Genomic DNA, 22156 nt, shown 5'->3' on the forward strand with positions numbered 1-22156 from the left:
CTCCTCCTCTGAGGTTTTATCTTAATATAAATTGCTGGGTTTTTACATGTTAAAAAAATCCAAGCCTGCTTAATCATGCTCCTGCAAGCTTCAAAAACACTTAAGGAATTTCTTCTTGTTTTGTTTTAATTTCTTTCACTCGTCAAAGTCCCTCTCAGCCCTCCTGATTTCCATCTTTCATTTCAGCTACCATAGTCTGTGCTTCTTTCTGTTGGCTTCACGTGGGCTCCATTTCCATTTTCTAAAGAATGCCTGTTTGACTCAAACAACTGCTTGAGCCGTACCATTTAACTATACTGGCTTCTCTTTTTGTTTAGGGGTATACCCATTTTCTGTGGCTGTACTAAAGAATGTTTTGTAACGTCCATGTTGAGTTTAAGGATTTTTAATTTCCTCACGTCTGATTTGAAGGTTGTTGATTGATTGTCTTCCTTATTGTTTATTTTTATTAATAATTCCCCCTTTCTAAAGTCTAGTATGTCAGTGCAAGTCATTGGCATGATTCCTGTCCCAAAAATGTTGAACCAAATTATATTTTAGTAGGGTTGTCAAGCGATTAAAAAAAATAATTGCAATTAATCACACTGTTGAACAATAATAGAATACTATTTATTTAAATATTTTTGGATGTTTTCTACATTTTCAAATATATTGATTTCAATTACAACACAGAATACAAAGTGTTTATATTTATTTTTGATTACAAGTATTTGCACTGTAAAAAAAAAAATAGTATTTTTCAGTTCACCTAATACAAGTACTGCAGTGCAATCTCTTTATCATGAAAGTTGAACTTACAAATGTAGAATTATGTACAAAAAATAACTGCAGTCAAAAATAAAACAATGTAAAATTTTAGAGCCTGGAATTCCACTCAGTCCTATTTCTTGTTCAGCCAATCGCTCAGACGAACAAGCTTGTTTACATTCGCAGGAGATAATGCCCGTTTCTTGTTTACAGTGTCTCCTGAAAGTGAGAACAGGTGTTCTCATGGTACTGTTGTGGCCGTCGTCGCAAGATATTTATGTGCCAGATGCGCTAAAGATTCATCTATCCCCTCATGCTTCAACCACCATTCCAAACAATCCAAAGCAGTGCAGATCAATACACATTCATTTTCAGTATCTGAGTCAGATGCCACCAGCAGAAGGTTGATTTTCTTTTTTGGTGGTTTGGGTTCTGTAGTTTCCTCATCGGAGTGTTGCTCTTTTAAGACTTGTGAAAGCATGCTCCGCACCTCGTCCCTCTCAGATTTTGGAAGGCACTTCAGATTCTTAAACCTTGCGTCGAGTGCTGTAGCTATCTTTAGAAATCTCACATTGTTACCTTCTTTGCGTTTTGTCAGATCTGCAGTGAAAGTGTTCTTAAAATGAACATGTGCTGGGTCATCATCTGAGGCTGCTATAACAGGAAATATATGGCAGAATGTGTGTGAAACAGAGCAGGAGACATACAGTTCTCCTCCAAGGAGTTCAGTCACAAATTTAATTAATGCGTTATTGTTTTAAACAAGTGTCATCAGCATGAAAGCATGTCCTCTGGAATGGTGGCCGAAGCATGAAGAGGCATACGAATGTTTAGCATAACTGGTATGTAAATACCTTGCAATGCCAGCTACAAAAGTGCCATGCAAATGCCTGTTCTCATTTTCTGGTGTCATTGCAAATAAGAAGTGGGCAGCATTATCTCCTGTAAATGTAAACAAACTTGTTTGTCTCAGCAATTGGCTGAACAAGAAGTAGGACTGAGTGGACTTGTAGGCGCTAAAGTTTTACATTGTTTTGGTTTTGAGTGCAGTTATGTTACAAAAAAAAATTATATTTTTAAGGTGCACTTTCATGACAAAGATTGCACTCCAGTACTTGTATGAGGTGAATTGAAAAATGCTATTTCTTTAATCATTTTTACAGTGCAAATATTTGTAATAAAAAAATATACACTTTGATTTAAATTACAACACAAAATATATATGAAAATGTAGAAAAACATCCAAAATATTTAATAAATTTCAATTGGTATTCTATTGTTTAACAGGGCGAATAAAACTGCAATTAATTTTTTTTAATTGCGTTTAATTTTTTTTGAGTTAATCGTGTGAGTTAACTGATTAATCAACAACCCTATATTTTAGTCATTATTACTTAGTGACTCAACTATAGTTCTTCATGAACCAATTCCCATGTGTTATTTAAGGTTTATCTACACTGTAGTCAAAAACCCATCCCCATCCCAGCTGACTCTGGCTTGCAGGGCTTGAGCTAAGGGATTGTTTAATTGTGGTGTAGACATTCAGGTTTGAAAGCCCAGGCTCTGGGACCACCTTGCATTTTGCTGTGACACTGGGAGCTCTGTGTGGCTCGAAAACATGTCTCTTTCACCAACAGAAATTGATGCAATAAAAGAGATTTCCTCACCCACCTTGTCTCTGTTACGCAGAGGTCCTCTTGCTTTGCTAAGCTTTCTGCTTCACCATCTTTGCTTTCAAATGTCTGTCACTGGTTCATGGATATTGGAGGGTGGCTTTTTTGGCGGGGGGGGGAGGGGGCTTATATTTTGGCTTTCTGCTTCTTCTAATGTAACTCCTTTGCCTGACTCTTTGTTACTCTTCCAGCATGTCTCTTTGAAATAACTGAACCTCTAAAAAGAACCTGAAATAGACTATCACCATATAAAAATGTCACAGGCTTTAAATCTCTTATCGTGGGCCTTACCTGGGCTACAGGCAAGTGCTGGGTCCTGTTGGGAAGCTAGGAATCTGCCCTTGCCAAAGCTCTTATTACAAGGCCAAAGAACACTGAATTTTACAGTCTTATCACTTTTATGTGTAGAAAACTGTGACGGGCACAGGGATGAATCTGGCTTTCCCTGGGCCTCAGGAAGGTGTGATTGGGGAGGGGAAAAGAAAAAATCTCTCTCTTTATATACTACATGTCCTGTGTGTATCAACCCCAACATATCGATTTCATCCTTAGTCTCTCTGTTGAGACTTTTAATAAGATTGTCAGTTATGGTGAATGTTGTGACCAAATTCAGTTCCTAATGTGCAACTCCTCTCAAGTAAGCTGCTAAAAAGGTTATCAGATGGTAAGTACTTTTGATTATTACCCACCTGGGTCATCTTTGAACCAACGACCAAGAGGTGAAAGGTTCTGTATTCCATTTCCAGTCTCCCAAACTGCTGACTAACCTTGAGGCTGTTTGACCAAATTTGTGCGTTGGCGGATTGTTTGCTATCTTTGACCTTCATCCAGTGATATCCTACCTGACTGGGGGTGGGGCTTGAGGTTAATGGAATTCTTCAAATGATAAAGCACCTTTTTAAGAATCTGAGTAAAAAAATCCAACCTGGAGTCTGAGGGAGGATTTCAGATTATGGGCTGAGCTTTTGTATTTAAATTTGATTATGGATTTTAGTTCAAATTCCTTAGTCACCTGAAAGGTTAAGACTTAAATTTTTTATCCCTCAACCCGTTTATTACTTTTATTGATGCTTTGTTTTGACCTTAGTGCCTTGGGGAATGACTAGTTTTGTCTGTCTGAACACATACATTTCTAATTACAGGGTGCCTCTTAAATATTCAGCTTTATCTAATTGGAACTTGTTTTTTCCACTGACGTTTGAATCATTTTCTCAGAGGCTTTAATGCTTACTAGCAATTCCAAGCATACTACTTTTCAGAGACTTTATTTCTAGATTAGTCTGAATATCTAAAACATTGAGTTATCTTAGGTGTTTATCTAAGGTAACTGGTCTTGGTATCAAGTGTGTGTGTGTAATTTTGCTTTTCCCAACAATGGAGTGGGAACCTGAGCCTCTCATTATTTTACAACTAGTTACTGTTATATACTATTTCCAGTGGGATCATCCAATGGCATCATTATCCTTTCTTGACAAAGGTGGTGGAACAAATCACCTGATTCCAAAGAGGAAACCAGCAGCTCAGCTGCTTTGTGTGTGCAAATGTGGTTTGTGGGGTAGAAATGTTCCATAAACAGGTATGTTTTTTTCTGAAAGCATGCATGTAAATATCTCCCTTTGGGGAGTAATTGGAAGTCTGTGCACATATGGTGTATCTGCTGATGCAGTCTCTCTGTAATTATGCCTGCTTTAGTCCCAGAGATGATTATATCAGGTGCATAGTAAGATCATAACGACAACAGTTGAAAGGAAATGGAAGGTTTTAGTCAACTATTTGAATAATCGAATCTATATATCACTATTTCCCTGATCTTGTAATCAAATCCACACCTCCTAGCCATCCACATATCAAAAGCCAAACCTCTAGTGCTTTTTATTTTGTTTTTACCTTATCTCTTGGATAACTGTATTTACACAGAACAACCCAGTTGACTTCTAACACTTATTGGAGCAAATTCATCCCTGGTATGACTACATCAGTTTTGGTGCATTGTATAATAATCTCTCAAAGTATTTTTCTTCATCTTTAACAATAGGTATTAGTTTGTATTCATCAGGTATTGTGACTTTCAAAAAAGTAGTTTTTGCATGCAATAAATATGCCATCTAATGAAAATAAATGGTATAATAGACTGCTTTTGTTAACTCTGCTTTAGCCTGAGTGATTATTAAGGTTACTCAGCAGTAACACCTCAATCTTTCCTTTTCATCACAAGGTCAAACTAATTAAAGTCACAGCTGTCTCAGTAGCTTAGTACTAATTGGCTCCAGTTTTACCAGTTAGTCAAGTCTGAAGCCTGAACTAGATTTATAGCGCTTGTGTTAATGGTAGCTCTTTTTTCATCTATACTATATTAATTTCCTTATGGCACAAGGACTTCTGTGGGACATCAGGCTACAGTACATTTGTACCTATACTGCACATGCTTTTGGAACAAGATTTTGGGCATAAATTATATTGGCCTTTTTCCATTTTGCACTTCTGTCCCTTTTATTCTTGCACAAGTGGAATGAATACTAGGGCAGCAATTAGCAGGGAGAACTTTGGGGCCTAATGCTGAAATGGTGAGTTAGGCATTTGGTATTCAGAGCGCTCCAAGGAGGTGGATGTGAAAACTGCTCCACAATAATTAATTAAAAGCTACTGATTCATCAGTGATTCTCATCTGAATCTGCAGCAGCAAGGTCAACATCAAGGTGTTTTTCCAAATGGTATGGTATTTCCAAACAAATGGTCATTTTCAGTTATTTTAAAATTGCCAAGAATTACCATTGTGTCAATTTATGTCCTTTTAAAGGAACAAATTGTTGTATTTTTTCTATTATATAAAGACCAACATTTTCAACTATCTACTTATATGGATTTCTCCTCTTCCCCCCCGCCCCCCTGCCCCCCCGCAGTTAATATGCACCTAGTCCTGCTTTAGGTCTTGATCTGCTTCTATTGAAAGCCATGGCAAGATTCCCATTGACTTTAGTGGGAACAGGATTGGGCTCTCAATGCCTTACCCAGTTTAAAAAAGAAAGTTAGAATTTAGGGCAGTAATCCAAGAGCAGTTACCAGCGCACATCAAGAGAACAAATGGCAAAGACTAGGCTTGCCTCTCTTCTGCACTAATAGTATGCTATTTAATAATTTGGCAATGGAGGAGGAATAATTGTGCAGAAACAGACTATAAATAGAAAAATCTAAATGATTATTTGAAGTCTATGTATTTGGTGTCTTTGATGTCTCAATGAGATGTGAGTAATTTAAAAAAAAGTCTTAGATTAGTATCAGAATCAATAATTTATCAAGATTATTTTAATGTCCAGATTAATTTTTGCCCACTGGGTTCCTTCTAGGCATTAAAAGCAGAAGTAATACGTAGTGGTTTACAAGTTCAAAGTGCTTTACAACTGCTACTTAAAATTCTCAACCCCTTGTGAGTTGAGCAAAGTATTTGTAATTATCCCAGTTTTACAGATGAGGGAATGGTAGCACCTAAAGAGATTAAGATACTTGGCTATCCATTTGCTGTTGGACCTGGGGCATACAGGGCCCTGAACTCATGAGTTCCTGAATCCCAGAGCCATGCTCAGCCCTTTAGAGAGGGCCACAATTCTTTTGTCTTTGCTCTAGTTCTTGATCTTTGATCGCTGATGTGGACTTGAAAAGAAAAATAAACCAGCAACTATGAAACAAAAATGCAGACCAGTTACGTAGTTAGAGCACTGAAAACAACTTAGTTTTGTCCTGCTGCAGCAGATGTATGTGCGTACAAGAGCAGATATAATGATATTACAGTACCCTCTGAGATCATTGATGTGACTAAGCTCACATTGAGAAAGCTACAGAACATCTCTCTTTGCCCAGCCTTTGTCAATTGACCAAACTATGAAATCCAGGCAGCTAATTTATAGGGGAGATTCCACCCCTCATTCCTATGTCTAAAACTTGCAGCCAGTGGGGGAATGTTGTGTCCTTGCTCCTTTTACCTGAAATGTTAATGTCCCAGTTGAAAATATGCCCTGGTATCACCTGATAAATACATAGTAGTAGTTTTGTGAAAAAATAAATGCAATTGAATTACAAAAATAAGGCATTCTACTCAAAATGACTCAGTTTAAAAGACCCTCTTTCTTGGCCACCCCCTACACGTGGTAATTTCCAAGTGGTTGCTTTTTGGAAAGTTGCTTAAAAGAAGTGAACACACTAACACTGCAGATGCCACGGGCTTAGCTGTGCTGCAGTAGAGGTTCCTGCCAGGAATTGCTGAGTGTGCCCTTCATTCACTTGCATTAGTAAAGAATTGATCATTTTTGGAGTAGAGCATGTGTAATGTGCTTGCTGAGAGCAGCATGCTGTGAACTACCCCTCAAAAGTCCTGTTTGCTTCAAACCATTTCTTCCAAAAGGGAAGACTGTCCTATGAGGCAGAAATATTAACACATTTTGTCCGTGTTGGGGGTGGGGTATAGTATTTCATCTGCTGCCTGTGGCACAGAGAATTTACTCCTTTATTATTTGTGTCACCATAGCACATAGAAGCCCAGTCGTGAACCAGAGCCTCATTGTGCTCGGTGCTGTACAAATGCAGAACAAAAAGACAGTTCTTGCCCCAGACAGCTCACTTTTCTGGAACTGTTGGATGTTTCTGGGAGTGGAGTGTTACTGGCCCCTTGTTTTTAGTACCAATGGCCTATGTGAAATGAGTCGTGAATCTCAGTAGAGTTCCCAGTAAGTCCATATCACAGGCTGCCAGTAAAAAGCCCCTTTCATGCCTTTTTCACCAGGGGAGTCAAGTAGTGAATGAGAGGCAGACAATAAACTACTTTCTAGAAGTGGCCCCTGTAGGTTAGAATTGGGGCCAACTGTCAGGGCAGTATAAGGAAACTTACCTTGCTGCTGCTCATGCTATGTCTGTTTGATGAACAAATGCTGAAAGAATGTTCGTCTCCAGGGCAGTTAATCAAACACCTCTCGCCAGCACTAGATTCACTTTATTAATATAAGTACAGAGTCTCAGATGCCCTGATATAACATAGATGAGTAAGTTCTAAAAACCTGGATAATCTTCCCTAGGCAAGAGAGAGGATGCACTTTTGACTCTCTTATATTTGTTCACAGGTGGACATAATATGTGGTGATCACCTTCTAGAACACTACCAGACACTGAGGGAAATCCGCCGAGCTATAGGAGATGGTGCTATGCAGGTAAGGGTGGTGGATAGCCTGTGTTGTAAAATGTGAGTGTGTCTGCTAGAAACGCTTTCACCCACTGGTATTCTGCTCATCGAGAAATCGCTACTTCATGCTGTTATGAGATCCTGTCAGGTTGAGTTTGGACAAGATACATTAGCCAATAAAGCTTTGTTTATTGTACTTGTAACTGAGCTGTACACTATGTGTTTTGAGTTTTTGATGGTTCTCTGGAGTTCTGGATATGAACCTTGTTTCCTTTCTGGAACGAGTTGGTGCAATAACCACAATGAATTAAACCAAATCGTTCTCCATTAGTATTTCATCCCTCACCCCCACCCCTGGGAATCTGTAACTCGGCAAAGTATGAAAAGAAAGAAGCAGCTCAAACAAGACTAGCCTTGTGATTGCATGGGAGAGACAATTTGCATATAAAACCCCATAGCAAAAGATTTAGTGTAATAAATGCCAGCAGTGTGCCTGATTTGTATGCTACAGCTTCGAAGCGGGGAGAGAAAATGTACACCCAGCTCTCTTGTCGATAACTTACTGACTGGATTGCTGCTGGCTTGTTACAAAGTCCAATATCTGGAGCACAGTTAGTCTAACTGGCAATGGCCACTGTTCAGTTTTGAGGGACACAGAGTGTCTTATGGGTTTAGTAGCTATCTCTAAGGTCATAGATTTATAGAGCTGAGTTTGAAAGTGTTCAGAGTGACAGAGCATTCAGAGGCAGGGCCGCCCGCGGGGTTGGGGTGGGGGGGCAGCAAGTGGAGCAATTTGCCCTGAGCCCCACAGGGGCCCTGTGAGCCACTCCAGGTTTTCAGCGGCGGGCCATTCACTCCCTCCGAGTCTTCAGCAGTGGGTCCTCCAGTGCAACAGAAGACTCAGAGCGAGTGAAGGACCCGCTGCTGAAGTGCTGCCGAAGCCTCGGAGCACTGCCCGGTGAGTACAAGCGCTGCAAGCGGCAGGGGGAAAAAAAATAGCTATCGGCAGCACTTAGGCTGCCCTACCACTGCCGTTTCATTCTTCGGCTGCATTCGGCGGCGGGTCCTTCCCTCTGAGAGGGACCCGCCGCTGAATTGCCGCCGAAGACCCAGCCCTGCCCTAGGCCCCCTGAATCCCCTGGGCGGCCCTGTTCAGAGGTAGAGCTGGGGGACCCATTTCTTACCCCACTGCTGCTAGCCTACCCACCACATCTTATTGTGTGTACATTACCAAGAAAAAAGCCCTTTTGTGCTTTTGAAATATTTCCAAGTATTTGCACTAAGTGATTGGTGTGTAATAACAAATTTTTTTAGAGATGCAGCAGTGAAATATCGTGAATCCAATGTAGTGCAGGAAATTGGTGCACAACTGCATTCTGTTGTAAACTGTGCCTTAATCTAAACCCAAAATTCTGAAAAGGGTGTTTAATGTCTACTCTGAGTCTAACACACATCTCCTGTAGAAAACTGTGTTGAAGCAATATTACACTTGTCCAGCTAAAATAACAATAAGGCAAGAAATGCATAACTTAAGTGTCCAGCAGCAAGTTTAATTCTGAGCAGTCACTCACATAAGTTCAGATTTCCTGGGAAATCTCTTTTATGTTGGGGAACCCTCTTTAAAATGGAGGTCGAGGGGTGGGTGCTAGTTTTGAGGAGGCCCTGGCAGTGCAGCTTCTCTCCCAGACCATCAGGGAACTGCAGGAGTTCCCATGGTTAGTGCAAAGTCACTGGATAGCCATATGGATAGCCCTGGATCCCCAACAGATCCCCAGTATCTGTTAGGTTTGTGGGCTGCACCCCAATTTCTGCCATGAGCAGAACAAATCCCAGCCGTCTTCCTGTGGCCCCTGACAGAAGAATTCAGAGAAAATGCTCTAAGTGTAACCTAGCCCAGTTTCCTGGAAAACCTTATCCTTAAGCCAGAGTTTTTTCATCTTCAGAAAGCATTCTTGAGAAGGAAATTTCAGGGAAATGGCATTGGTTTCATTTTTTGTCATGTATGGCTCTGTCTGGTTGATGTGTTGCTGGATGATGTCCATAAGAATGGCCATGCTGTGTCAAACCAGTGGTCTATCTAGCCCAGTATCCTGTTTTCTGACAGTGGCCAATGCCAGATGCTTCAAAGGGAATGAATAGAACAGGGCAATTGTCAAGTGATCCATCCCCTGTCATTCAATCCCAGCATCTGGCAGTCAGAGGCCTAGGGACACCCAAATCATAGGGTGGCATGATTGACTATCTTTGCTAATAGTCATGGATGGTCCAGTCACTACTCCAGGAGGATTGTTGACTAGAGTATCAGAGGGGTAGTTAGTCTGGATCTGTAAAAAGCAACAGAGTCCTGTGACACCTTTAGACTAACAGAAGTATTGGAGCATAAGCATCTGACGAAGTGGGTATTCACCCACGAAAGCTTATGCTCCAATACTTCTGTTAGGCTATAAGGTGCCACAGGACTCTTTGTTGCTGTTGACTAGAGATGCATCCCATGACTGCAAAATTAGTACATTAATTGATGAAGTCTTCTAGAAAACCCTGCAACACTGGTGAACAAGAAAAGAGAGACTAGGGACCAAATGGCTAGGAAGCAGTTCTGCAGAAAAGGACCTAGGGGTTACAGTGGACGAGAAGCTGAATATGAGTGAATAGTATGCCCTTGTTGCCAAGGAGGCTAACAGCATTTTGGGCTGTATAAGTAGGGGCATTGTCAGCAGATCAAGGGATGTGATCGTTCCCCTCTATTTGACATTGGTGAGGCCTCATCTGGAATACTATGTCCAGTTTTGGGCCTCACACTACAAGAAGGATGTGGAAAAATTGGAAAGAATCCAGCGGAAGGCAACAAAAATGATTAGGGGGCTGGAGCACGACTTATGAGGAGAGGCTGAAGGAACTGGGATTGATTAGTCTACAGAAGAGAAGGATGAGGGGGGATTTGATAGCTACTTTCAACTACCTGAAAGGGGGTTCCAAAGAGGATGGATCTAGACTGTTCTCAGTGGTAGCAGATGACAGAACAAGGAGTAATGGTCTCAAGTTGCAGTGCAGGAGGTTTAGGTTGGATATTAGGAAAACCTTTTTCTCTAGGAGGGTGGTGAAGCACTGGAATGGGTTACTTGAGGGGGGGGGTGGAATCTCCTTCCTTAGAGGTGTTTAAAGTCAGGCTTGACAAAGTCCTGACTGGGATGATTTAGTTGGGAACTGGTCCTGCTTTGAGCAGGGGTTGGACTAGATGACCTTCTGAGGTCCCTTCCAACCCTGATATTCTATGATTCTATGAAGTATTGAGGTTTCTTAGGCACTTCATTTCGAGACCAACACCAGATTTTGCATCCTAAGTACAGCTTTATTTCATTGCAAATCCGTTAAGATGACCAAACAATTCAGATAGGTGCTGCTGCTTCCTTTTTGAGCCGATTGGAAAGATCTGTCAACAAAGCCAGTTCAAAGACATACCCTGCAATCTGTCAGCACCTCTTTAAGTTCTGTAGCATCACTTTTTCGGAAACAACTGGATTTCTCTTTTTTAAGACCATCATACCTTGCAAAACATTTTCTAGCACTTCTCTATTACAAATTTTGCTGGCTAAGCAAATTTCCACTTTGCTGGCTAAGCAAATTGGACATCTGTTTTTCCCCCAAAAGGCCTGAAATTTTACATGCAAGAGATTGGCTCCCACCACAACTTGATTAGTAACTTTCACCACTGCTTTCGTTTCATGGTCATATTTTAGGGACTTTCCACGCAAGGATTTTTGATGGCTTTTATACAGAGATTTAGAAAATGTACCATCCTCTCCTAAGAGTCCCACCCAATCCACCCTTGGAGCCACCAATCCCCCTGGCTCCATCCATCATGATGCAGAAACGTTTATCAAAACCACCATATTCATTTTGTCATAAATGACTATGCCTGTTGTAGTTCTGTGCAAAGAGAATAGCTTGAGCTTGTGTAACATGTAGTAATCTGAATGAATATGAGCAGTTAACAACTTAATTCAGTATTATCACAGCTCTCTTCTAGGGCTAGAGAACAAATAACTGCACTTCTGAATCATATTTTTCATGTGCGCATTCATTCATGTCTGCAGCTAATCTTGCTACCATCTGAGATAGTTATGCAGTTTCAAAATTCCTCATCATCTTGTCATCACCAAAAGCCTTCGTTTCAGTGCCCTCACTAAAAGGTTTCTCCAACTTAGCTAATTCTAGCAACACAGCATAAAATAACTCCAGGCTTGATTTTTTTTTTTTTTCCCCTCTCCCCTACCCACCATATCCCCTCGGTTATAGTTGTAGTAGGAGTAAATCCTTTTTTGGTGTTTGCACTCTCCTTTTCAATAGCTGCAATAAGTGCTCAAGACTCTGTTTACTTTTTTCTCTTCATGTAACAACTTGTACCAGTGGCTGGGATCGTTCTCACTATAAACTTGATAACTCCTACAAATGCAAGACACCAAGCCTTTCATTGCTTTCAATAACTGAATAGTCCCAACAATCTTAGAATGCTGCATTTTGGAATATTAAGTGTAACCTAGCAGGAAAATGTATTAATAACAAGAAAATATATATAAGTTGCTTTTAACAAACCAATTACACACCTTGTAAAACTTGAAAGTGGACAGATGGGTTTCAGACTAACGTTGCTTCTTTGGCAGATTACTGTTAAACCTTGTGTTCCTCGTGACATTCATTTGATCTTGCTACAAGCTAAAGTTCACTTTGTAAACTGCTAATCTTGTAATACACTTCAGCAGTAGCTTGGTTTCAGAACAGATTCTTGAACATCTGTTCTTGTCAATGCTTTACCTTTTGAAAAGTTTATTCTATTGCAGGGATTGATTTCTTTTCCTGGTGTTTTGTTTGTTTTGTTGTGTTGTGTCTTTTCCCCAAAATCACACAGAATTAACTTTTTAAAAAAACAACTAAAACCAAAAGTGATTTCTAAAATTAAGCACAGTTAGCTTTGTATGCAACTTGTGGGATTCACTGTCAGAGAAGATTGGACAAATACCGGGACTGATTTTTTTTTAAAAGGGCTGGATAATTTTATTATTAAACAAAACTGTAGAGTAAGAATATTTGTCTCTTTTCAAAAGCATTTTATGATCCTTGAATGAAAGCCACTGTGAGTACAAAGAACCCATGAAGGCAGGGGACTGGACTCGATGACCTCTCGAGGTCCCTTCCAGTCCTAGAGTCTATGAATCTATAAAACTATTATGCTAACTAAAAATAGTTTTCCCAGGCGTGGTCAAGAAGGGTTAAGTACTTCCTCTGCAAAACCCCATGTACAGCATTGCACAATTGGCTAGAATGCATTATCATAGAATCATGGAAATGTAGGATTAGAAGGGACCTTGATAGGTATCTAGTCCAGTCCCTTGCACTAAGGCAGGATTAAGTATTATCTAGACCAGGCCTGCACAACTCGTAAAGCAGCGAGGACCACATTACTCCAAAGAAAACAGCTGAGGGCCGAAACCCCCCCAGACCTGCGGAAACACCCCACCCCAGCACCGCCCAGCCCTGCAGAAACAAACCCTCCTTCCCCAGCGCCGCCCCAACAAAACAGCTGTGGGCCAAAAAGGAAGGTTGGGGGTGGGGAGGTGATACTTGATTTTAAATCAACCAGGGGCTCCCAGCTGAAGAGGTGGCTGGGAGCCCTCAGGGTCAAATTAAAGGACCCAGGGCTCCAGCGGCTGGGAGAACGTGGAGCTTTGTGGGGCTGGGGCAGGGATTTAAAGGGCCCAGAGCTCCTGCTGCTGAGGGGAGCCCAAGCCCTTTAAATCCCAGCTGCGACCAAGAATCTCTGCGGGCAGCCCAGAGCCCTTTGAATCCCGGCCGCGGCTGGGATTTAAAGGGCTCTGGCCTCCTTGCCACTGCAGGCAGCCCAGAGCCCTTTGATTCCCAGCCGCGGCCAAGATTTAAAGGGCTCAGGGCTTCCCACGGCTGTGGGCAGCCCAGAACCTTTGAATCCCGTCCACTGCTGGCAGGGCCGGCTTTAGGAAGAGCGGGACTCAATTCGAACATTTTCAGCGGGGCCCCAGCAGGGATGACTGGGGGCGGGGGGGAAACATGTAAAAAGAAAAAGCCTTTCATTTCTTAGCAACCAGTTTCCTATAAAAAGTTCTGCCACAGTATGTATTTTTTGTACCAGTAGGGTTACTATACGTCCATATTTTCCTCCTGAATGGTGATTTAAGATCCAAAAAGCCTGACATGTCCGGGAAAGTACAGATGTATGTTAACCCTACCTAAAGTTCTTTTTTAAAAAGATGGGTCTGAACTAGAAATGAGCTCAGCCACTCCCTGAGGGTGTGCTAGGGTGCACATGTGTGGGTCCCAGCTGCTCCTTGCCCACCTCATTGAAGCAGGTGTGCAGGGTTACCTCCCTGGGTACTGTAGGGTACCAGTGGACATGGGGCTGGCCGGAGGTGGGGGGAGGGGGCTGGAGGTAGAGTCTGGCTGCAGGCTGGGCAAGGGGTGTGGGGCAGGCTGGAGACGGGGGGGGCTGGCTGCGTTCAGGCAGGGCCACAGGGGGGATGCGGCATGGGTTGGCAGGGCTGGAGACAAAGGAGTGTGGGACTGGCTGGCTTCAGGCAGGGAGGTGCGGCAGGGGTTGGCTGGAGACAGGGAAGTGGGTGCAGGGCTGGCTGGAGGCAGGGGTTGGTGCAGGGCTGGCTGGAGATGGGCTGGCTGTGGGCAGCGGGTGCAGGACAGGCTGCAGACAGGAACTAGTGCAGGCAGGGCAGAAGGTGCAGGGCTGGCACGGGCAGGGAGTGCAGCAGGGGTTGGCTGCGAGCAGTTGGTGCAGGTACAGGGGATACAGCCCATCCTGTATGGTGAGTGCCCCCTTCTCCTGCCTCCCCCACCAGAGTAGCAGCAGCAGCCCGGGGCTCGGGCTATTTAAACGGCCTGGGGCTCCCCTGCTTCCACTGCCCCAGCCCTGTAAATAGCTGCAGGAGCCCTGGGGAAGTAGTGGGGCTCCGGAGGCTATTTAAAGGACCAGGGCAGCAAAGGCATCTGGAGACCCACCCCCGCTACCCCAGGGCTCTGGGGGCTATTTAAAGAGCCCGGGGTTCCCCTGCTTCTACCGCCCCAGCCCTGTAAATAGCCGAGGGAGCCCTGGGGAAGCGGTGTGGCTTCAGCGGCTATTTAAAGGACCGGGGTGGCAGAGGCAGCTGGAGCCCCGGCCCTTTAAATAGCCCCCAGAGCTCCCCGCTGCCCCAGGGCTCTGGGGGTATTTAAAGGGCCCGGGGCTCCTCCTCTTCTACTGCCCCAGCCCTTTAAATAGCCACGGAAACCCGGGGGAAGTGGTGGGGCTCCGGTGGCTATTTAAAGGGCCGGAGCAGTAGAAGCGACGGGAACCCCGGACTTTTTAAATAGCCCCCAGAGCCCCACAGCCCTACCCCAGGGCTCCAGCAGTGGTGCTCTGGTGGCAATTTAAAGGGCCTGGGAGCCACAGGCCTTTTAAATTGCCCCCTGGGGAAGCGGGACCACCCTGGTACAGCACAGTGGCTTTTGTCGGTACACCGTACTGGGCCTTGGGCATGTGGCCCTCTCAGGGGCAGGCTGATTCAGGGGAATTGGTTGAATTGGCCTAAAGCCAGCCCTGGCGGCTGAGGTTTAAAGGGCTCTGGGCTCTCCGCGGCTGCCGGCAGCCCAGAGCCTTTTGAATCCTGGCCGCCGCTGGGATTTAAAGGGCTCTGGGCTCCCCAGCTGCCGGCAGCTCAGAGCCCCATGAATCCCGGCTGCAGCTGGGATTTAAAGGGCTCTGGGCTCCTCGCGGCTGGGGGCAGCCCAGAGCCCTATGAATCCCGCCCATGGCTGGGATTTAAAGGCCTCAGGGCTCCCCGCCGCTTCCGGCAGCCCAGAACCTTTTGAATTGCGGCCACAGCTGGGATTTAAAGGGCTCTGGGCTCCCCGTGGCTGTGGGCAGCCCAGAGCCCTTTGAATCCCAGCTGCGGCTGGGATTTAAAGAGCTCTGAGCTCCCCGCCACTGCAGGCAACTCAGAGCCTTTTGAATCCCTGCCGTGGGCCACACAGTGAGCCTCTGCGGGACACCTGCGGCTTGCGGGCTGCATGTTGTGCAGGCCTGATATTGACCACCTCTAACAAGTTTTTGTCTAAGCTGTTCTTAAAAACCTCCAGTGACAGATATTCTACAACTTCCCTAGGTAATTTGTTCCAGTACTTAACTACCCTGACAGGTAGGAAGTTTTTCCTAATGTCTAACCTAAATCTCCCTTGATGCAGTTTAAACCCATTGCTTCTTGTCCTATCCTAGCCTCCAGCATTTATAATGGTGTTAAATATATTTAAGAATGTTTTTAATTTATAAGGGGGGATCGCACTCAGAGGCTTGCAATGTGAAAGGGGTCACCAGAACAAAAGTTTGAGAACCACAGATATAAACACACCCAAATCTCTTCCCCCGCCTTCCCCCTGCTAGCTGTCAGGGAAGCATCCATTCAGACCCTGCTTACATCTGCAAAATGGGAATAATGATATTGACAGCCTTTGCAAAGTATGTTGAGATTTACTGATGAAAAATGCTAAGAAGTAGGTGGTGGTGTTGTTATTACTGCTGTTTAAATTAAAGGGTGTTACAGGCTGGTACAATCCCTCACACAGATGGTGTGTAACCCTTGGTTTATTACTTCAGCACATAATTAATCAAGATAATGTGTTAATTTATCTCCCCACCAGGCACCTTTTTATTAGCATATTCAGTTACAGCAGAACATAATAGAACCCCTAGCATGTCAACAACCATCAAAACCTTGTCTCCTATCATAGAAGCTAGTCAAAGCCTGTCCAAACAGGTCCAATGCTGCATAAGTCAAACTCCTAAACAGCCATCAGAGGAAGCGGGTTTCAAAAGGGTGAGCCTTGGACAGAGGATATCTCTCAAGCTCCAACTGTGGACATTTTTAAACCCTATAACTGACAGCGTTGTTGGTAGAATGTTCACGTGTCTCTTATCAGAAGTGAAGAGTCCAATCTTGCACCAGGGAAGTTTTATGGGAGTTTTGCCATTAACTTACTGGGAGCAGGCTCAGGGTGCATGTCAATGGACCATGATTTCATAAAAGAATAGATTTCCTTTATCACTTATAGCTCAGTCAAGCTCTAACATGTTGCGCACTTAGCAGAGCACTTGGTGTAACTTCTGAATCCATGCGTTTAGGACTAGTTCATGCCTGGTAGGCACAGCTCAGAGCAAGGGGCGAAACAAAGTCGCTCTGGCTGAGGAGCAGTAGTAAGGCGCATTCTGCCTAAGGGAAGCAAAAAAGCCTGTCAGAGCTCTCCAGCACAGAATGGTGAGCATTCCCGTTGCTAACCTCCCATTTTTCCTGCATCTTCTTTGACACAAGACTGTGATAATTATCCAGGGAAGTGAAAAAGACTGTGTAAAGTGGCTTTGGTTTGGTTTTCTCTTCAAGATCAAGTAAATCCCCCAGTTTGCTTTTATATAAGAATAAAACATAAAAGCAATTTTGGGGGGAGAGAGAGCTGTTAACTGGTTTAGTGGGAGGGGAACCATTCCTTCATTGTCTCTCTCACATCCCTGGTAAATTATCACAGACACAAGTCTTGTGCTGAGGGACATGCAGTATGTATTGCTGAGATGGAATCATGCAAAACATATAATCTGGGGATATAAACAATTATGGTTTACAGTCCAGTGGTTAATTTCACTGAAGACGTGCGCCTACTTTTTAACCACATATTGCAGGAGCCTTGTATGAAGAGAATGTGGAGCTGCTGTACTAAACTGCCATGTCTCGTTCTATATTAATGTAGTGTGTTTGAAAAGCATCTTTCACACACTTGTGTGAGAGCGATAACTATATGCAGGCCTAGTGTCAGCATGAAATGTAACGTGCGTATATGTGACAGTGTTAATTAAATGTATACATCCAAAATAGCAACAGAATCATTGGGCCATCAGCAGATGTATTGCTGCAGTCTGGGGCAGAGGAGGGTGTTCAGTGTTAGATGTCTACGCCACTCTTCTAGAGTATGGAGTATTTTACATGGGAAAGTAAATATCAAGCAGCACTCAGGAAGAATGTGAGATTTTGATGTTTATGGGTTTTTTTTATATACTTACCCAGAACTTTGAATGGGAAATTTCTAGAAATTGAATTAAAATAATACTTACTTATAGCACTCTTCATCTTCAGTGTGTTTTATGAACATTAATACACACTCCGGCCTGGTAGGTAATCATCACCTTTGACATGAGGAAACTAAAGCAGAGGGGTGAAGTGACTTGTTGAAGACCACACACAAAGTTTGTCACAGCTAGGATTAGAACTCAAGATCTGTTCCCAGTCCCATGCTCAGACCATCCTAGACATACTGCCCTCTTTTCTATGTAATACTTCAGTGTCATCCTCTCTTTTGATAGGTTGTGTTAAAGGGCAGGGCTTCTTCAGCTGCTTCTCTGATGGTTATTTTGGTCGTGGTGGTTGAGCAGAGACCATTTGGCTTGTATAATGGCACCATTTACACATCAGGACAACTTCAGGATGATTTTAAAATGAAAGCAAAATAATTTTTCCTTGAAGAAACAGATTTTTAAAACTTTTAGTTAGATTTCCCCACTTACGGGGGTGGCACTCTGTTGCCTGGGCTTTTCAAAATTCAGGCTTATTGTAGGGAAACAGAGAGGTACAAAATATCTTTATATGATCTTCAGGAGACAGAAGGAAATGGACCTTTGGCAGATGGAGCTAAGATTCTGGCAAACAGTGGCTCTGTCTCTTGCTATAAAACTTCCTCTCCGTTTGCTGATTTGTTACTGTCCTAATGATACATTTTCCTTGTCTCTCTAGGATGGTTTGCTTGTACTGCACTATGGCCTTGTGGTATCTTCACTAACAATAACTTAAAGATTGCTAGAATATCAGAAGGTGAAGGGATCCAAAACATGAAGCTTCTTCAGTGCTGTTATCTCACCAAAGAAGGCCATCCTCCTTGCTTCCTGTCACAGGAAATAAATGAATGAAAAACCACCACTAACTGCTGTACACTTATAACTTAGCATTTGACTTTGCCAGTGTAAAAAATGCAGCCTCTGTAAGTACAGTTATAAACACTGCAAAGCTCTATATTACAAATGATGCTACTTAAACTGTAGCTAGCTCAGGGAAAGCAGAATACTCAGAGTTGCTGATTTTTATTTTTAAATCCTTCTTAAATCCACAGGATCTCACAGGGTTAATTTGCTTTCTCCTCCACTAATCTTAATCTTGGGCAGGTCCCTAATTTATCTCCATAAGACCTTACGTACTTCTGAAGTATGTGGCTGGAATGGTGCTCTCAGGGATGATCTTCAGTGGGTGATGTCCCTTTTTGGGAGAAGGCGATACAATCATTTACCTAAAAAGAATGTCAACAGCAGCTGACTTGATTTAGAAATGGTGGGCAGGGGGAGATTTTCCAGCTTGTCTGTAGGCCAAAATGAGTAATCAACTTCACATGGGTTAAGTATTGACTTTCCAGTTCTACTGGAAACAGCATTAAGACATCGTTTCTCTTCAAGGAAACAAATTTCATCTACACTAGGTCCAGAACTGGTTGTAGCTAGACTCATGTTAACTACTGTGTAACCATATAGCTCATGATATGGCTCTCAGTCTGGATGGACCAATAGATTATTCTGTGCACAGAGAACATCAATGTATGACCTTCCCTCCATCTGTGATATATGTGAAATAATTAGACTTTCAGCCTGCTCCCATTGAAGTCAATCAGCTGACTTGCCTGGAAGCAGAATCAAGCCTTTCATTTTTAACACCTCTCCTTCCAATCTCAGCAAAATGGAGACTCTCACATTCTCTTCAAAGTACCATATTGTAATGACCTTTGAATGCGTTAAGGGGGAGACCATGTTTGAGGCTGCTGCTGGGTGCAGAGCAATGGAATGAACATCTGTTACTACTACTGCTTCTACAGCTGCACAAAGACTATTAGGTAGTTTTTAATTTTAACATAACTGTAGTTCATGATCACTTAATATTTCAATATTCTGTTCTGTTTGTTATGAGACTTTAGTGATTTCTTTCACAGATATAAAAAACAGAGGTGCGCATGAGTAGAGTTTCATTGCATTCTAGACTTAAAGGCCAGATTTCAAGGTAGCTGGGTTCCTAACTCCCATTGATTTTAATAGGAGTTAGGTGTCTAACTACCCTTTAAAAATCTGGCCCTTAATTCTTTAAAACCAATGTTTGTTTTGCCTGTGAAGATGACACTTTAAGAAAAATCTTGTGTACCTAAAGTCACTTCTTGCGATGTTTCTAAAAATGTAACAAAAAAAATGTGTAGCCAAGATTTCTGACTTATTTTCAAGGTTTGTATAAAAGTAGTGCTGAAAATGGAGCAGAAAAAGGGATTATTTTGTAAACACTTTGTGCATTGTGTTGATAAGAGTATATCTTGTAAGAGTTAAATAAAGTTTTATTTTAGCCTACTTGAAATTCTTGTTATAAGAAATATTTATTGCAAGACTACTCTTCTCCACTTTACCCTAAAATAATAAATAGCCAGTGAGATTAATGAGATTACTACTAGACATTTTTACTTAATCCATAAGTTAAAATGAGGAAATTAGAAAGTGTTATTTTAAAATGCCTGATATCAATGGGGACTTTGAAATGTTATGAATTTTGAAACTGTAAAATCTCTGAGGGATGCCTTTTTAATGAGGAATCCATTAAAAAAACAACAGAGTCAGACGTGTACCCAGAAGCCGCCTCCTGCAAGACAAGTCCAAGAAAGAAACCAACAGAACTCCACTGGCCCATCACCTACAGTCCTCAGCTAAAACCTCTCCAACGCATCATCAGTGATCTACAACCCATCCTGGACAACGATCCCACGCTTTCACAGGCCTTGGGAGGCATACAGGGCTGGCTTTGAAAGATATATGATTTTTTAGATGATACAGGATGAGTTTTAATAAAGGAATACTGTCTTTATAACGTACTGCTTTTATTTCCTTCCCAGCTGTATCAATAGGGTAGCGGGTGGTTTGCTTACAGGGGATGGAGTCATATCCAGGGGGAGGGGTTCATCAAGGGGAAGGCGCATCAACGCTCAGTCAAACTGTACCTGGCCGTGCTGAACTCGTTTCAAGGCTTCTCTTATTGCGCGCGCTTCAGGTGTGATCTTTCTAATCGCCCTTGGCTTCTCTGCTCGTACTCAGCGGGCCAGGTGCTTGTGCTGCAGCTCCACCCGCCAAAAATGTTCTCCGTTACTCTCACAGAGATGCTGTGACGGCACAGCAAGCGCATACACAAACGGGACATTGGTTGGCTGAGGTCTGAGGAGCGGTCGTTATGATCGCCGCGCCTTTTAATGGCCAAATGCAATTCTACCACCATCGGCGCTTGCTCGCCTGTAGTTGACAGCTCCTTGAACTACTGTCCAGGCTGCCTGTGTATGGCGTCATGAGCCATGGCATCAAGGGGTAGGGGTGGTCCCCAGGATACGGACAGGCATTTAACATCCCCAACGTTATTTTCTGGGTTGGAAGTAATTCCTTGCGCAGCCATTTAAACAGAAGTTGTGCTTCTTGAAGACTCGAGCGTCATGAACCTTTCCTTGCCATCCCACGTAGATGGTTGTGAAACGTCCCTTGTGATCCACAGTGACTTGCACACCATTGAAGTACCCCTTGCGGGTTACGTATGGGTGCCCTGGCTCCGGGCAAGATAGGGGTTGGGTTCCATCTATGGCCCCCACAGTTAGGGAATCCATTGCAGCGAAACCGCACACTGTCACCTGCCACGTTCCCAGAGTCACAACCTATTCATGTGCAGCAGCTTTGCTTTGGCTACGTTGCATCACAGCGCCCCACACGTAGATTTGCCCACTCAATATTAGTTCCCGATGGACGGTAGTTGGTCCTGGCGTTGCAAGCTTTCCGAGGGCTTTGCACTGCGCTTCTCACTGTGAGGGCTGCTTTCATGTTTGTATTATGGCATTTCAGGGCGGGGGAAAGCAAGTCACAAGTTCAAGCGGAGTGCTCTTACGCAGTGCGGAACGAGTTCGCAGCCCACTGAGAATCGTCCACACTGCACAAACATATGCGGTCCACCCAGTCGTTTTGCTTGATTTCCTGGGCCCAAATTGGCGTTCTATGGGTAGAGTGCCCCATTACCAGCAGTAGCTCCAAAACGGCAGGGGCCGCGTTGAGGGAGATTTCGCATCTCATGTCCTCATCGCTCTTTGCCATAGCTGCCTCCTATCTCCTCCTGCCTTTGCAGTTCATGGTTCACATAGAACATGAGATGTGCGCGAGGTGTTGAACACGGTCATGGTAGGTTTATGTCTCAGGGTCCCATGATGCTGTGCTATGGGTTTGCTCAGTTCCACCGGGAAAAAGGCGCGAAACGGTTGTCTGCTGCTTTCACAAAGGGAGGGGTGAGGGCTGTACCAGAACCACCCGCGACCAATGATTTCTGGCCATCAGGCAATGGGCTCTCACCCCGGAATTCCAGGGTTGGGGGGGACTGGGAATTGGGATTAGCTACGGACGGCTCCGCAG

General features: G+C 43.5%; 1 protein-coding gene across 2 annotated transcripts in view; it reads left to right on the forward strand.

The window, feature by feature from the left end:
- The window catches only part of PCGF6 (polycomb group ring finger 6), a 45844-nt gene extending 25760 nt beyond the window's left edge, over positions 1-20084 (forward strand). For both annotated transcript variants that reach the window (XM_032786099.2, XM_075072969.1), the window contains 2 exons: positions 7529-7615; positions 18438-20084. In XM_032786099.2, the coding sequence (XP_032641990.2) occupies positions 7529-7615; positions 18438-18494 (144 nt within the window). In that variant the 3' untranslated portion in view covers positions 18495-20084. The remainder of the gene's footprint in view (positions 1-7528; positions 7616-18437) is intronic.
- Positions 20085-22156: the final 2072 nt, after the last annotated feature.

This window comes from Chelonoidis abingdonii, chromosome 16 (genome assembly GCF_003597395.2).
Source record: "Chelonoidis abingdonii isolate Lonesome George chromosome 16, CheloAbing_2.0, whole genome shotgun sequence".
Lineage (NCBI taxonomy): Eukaryota > Metazoa > Chordata > Testudines > Testudinidae > Chelonoidis > Chelonoidis abingdonii.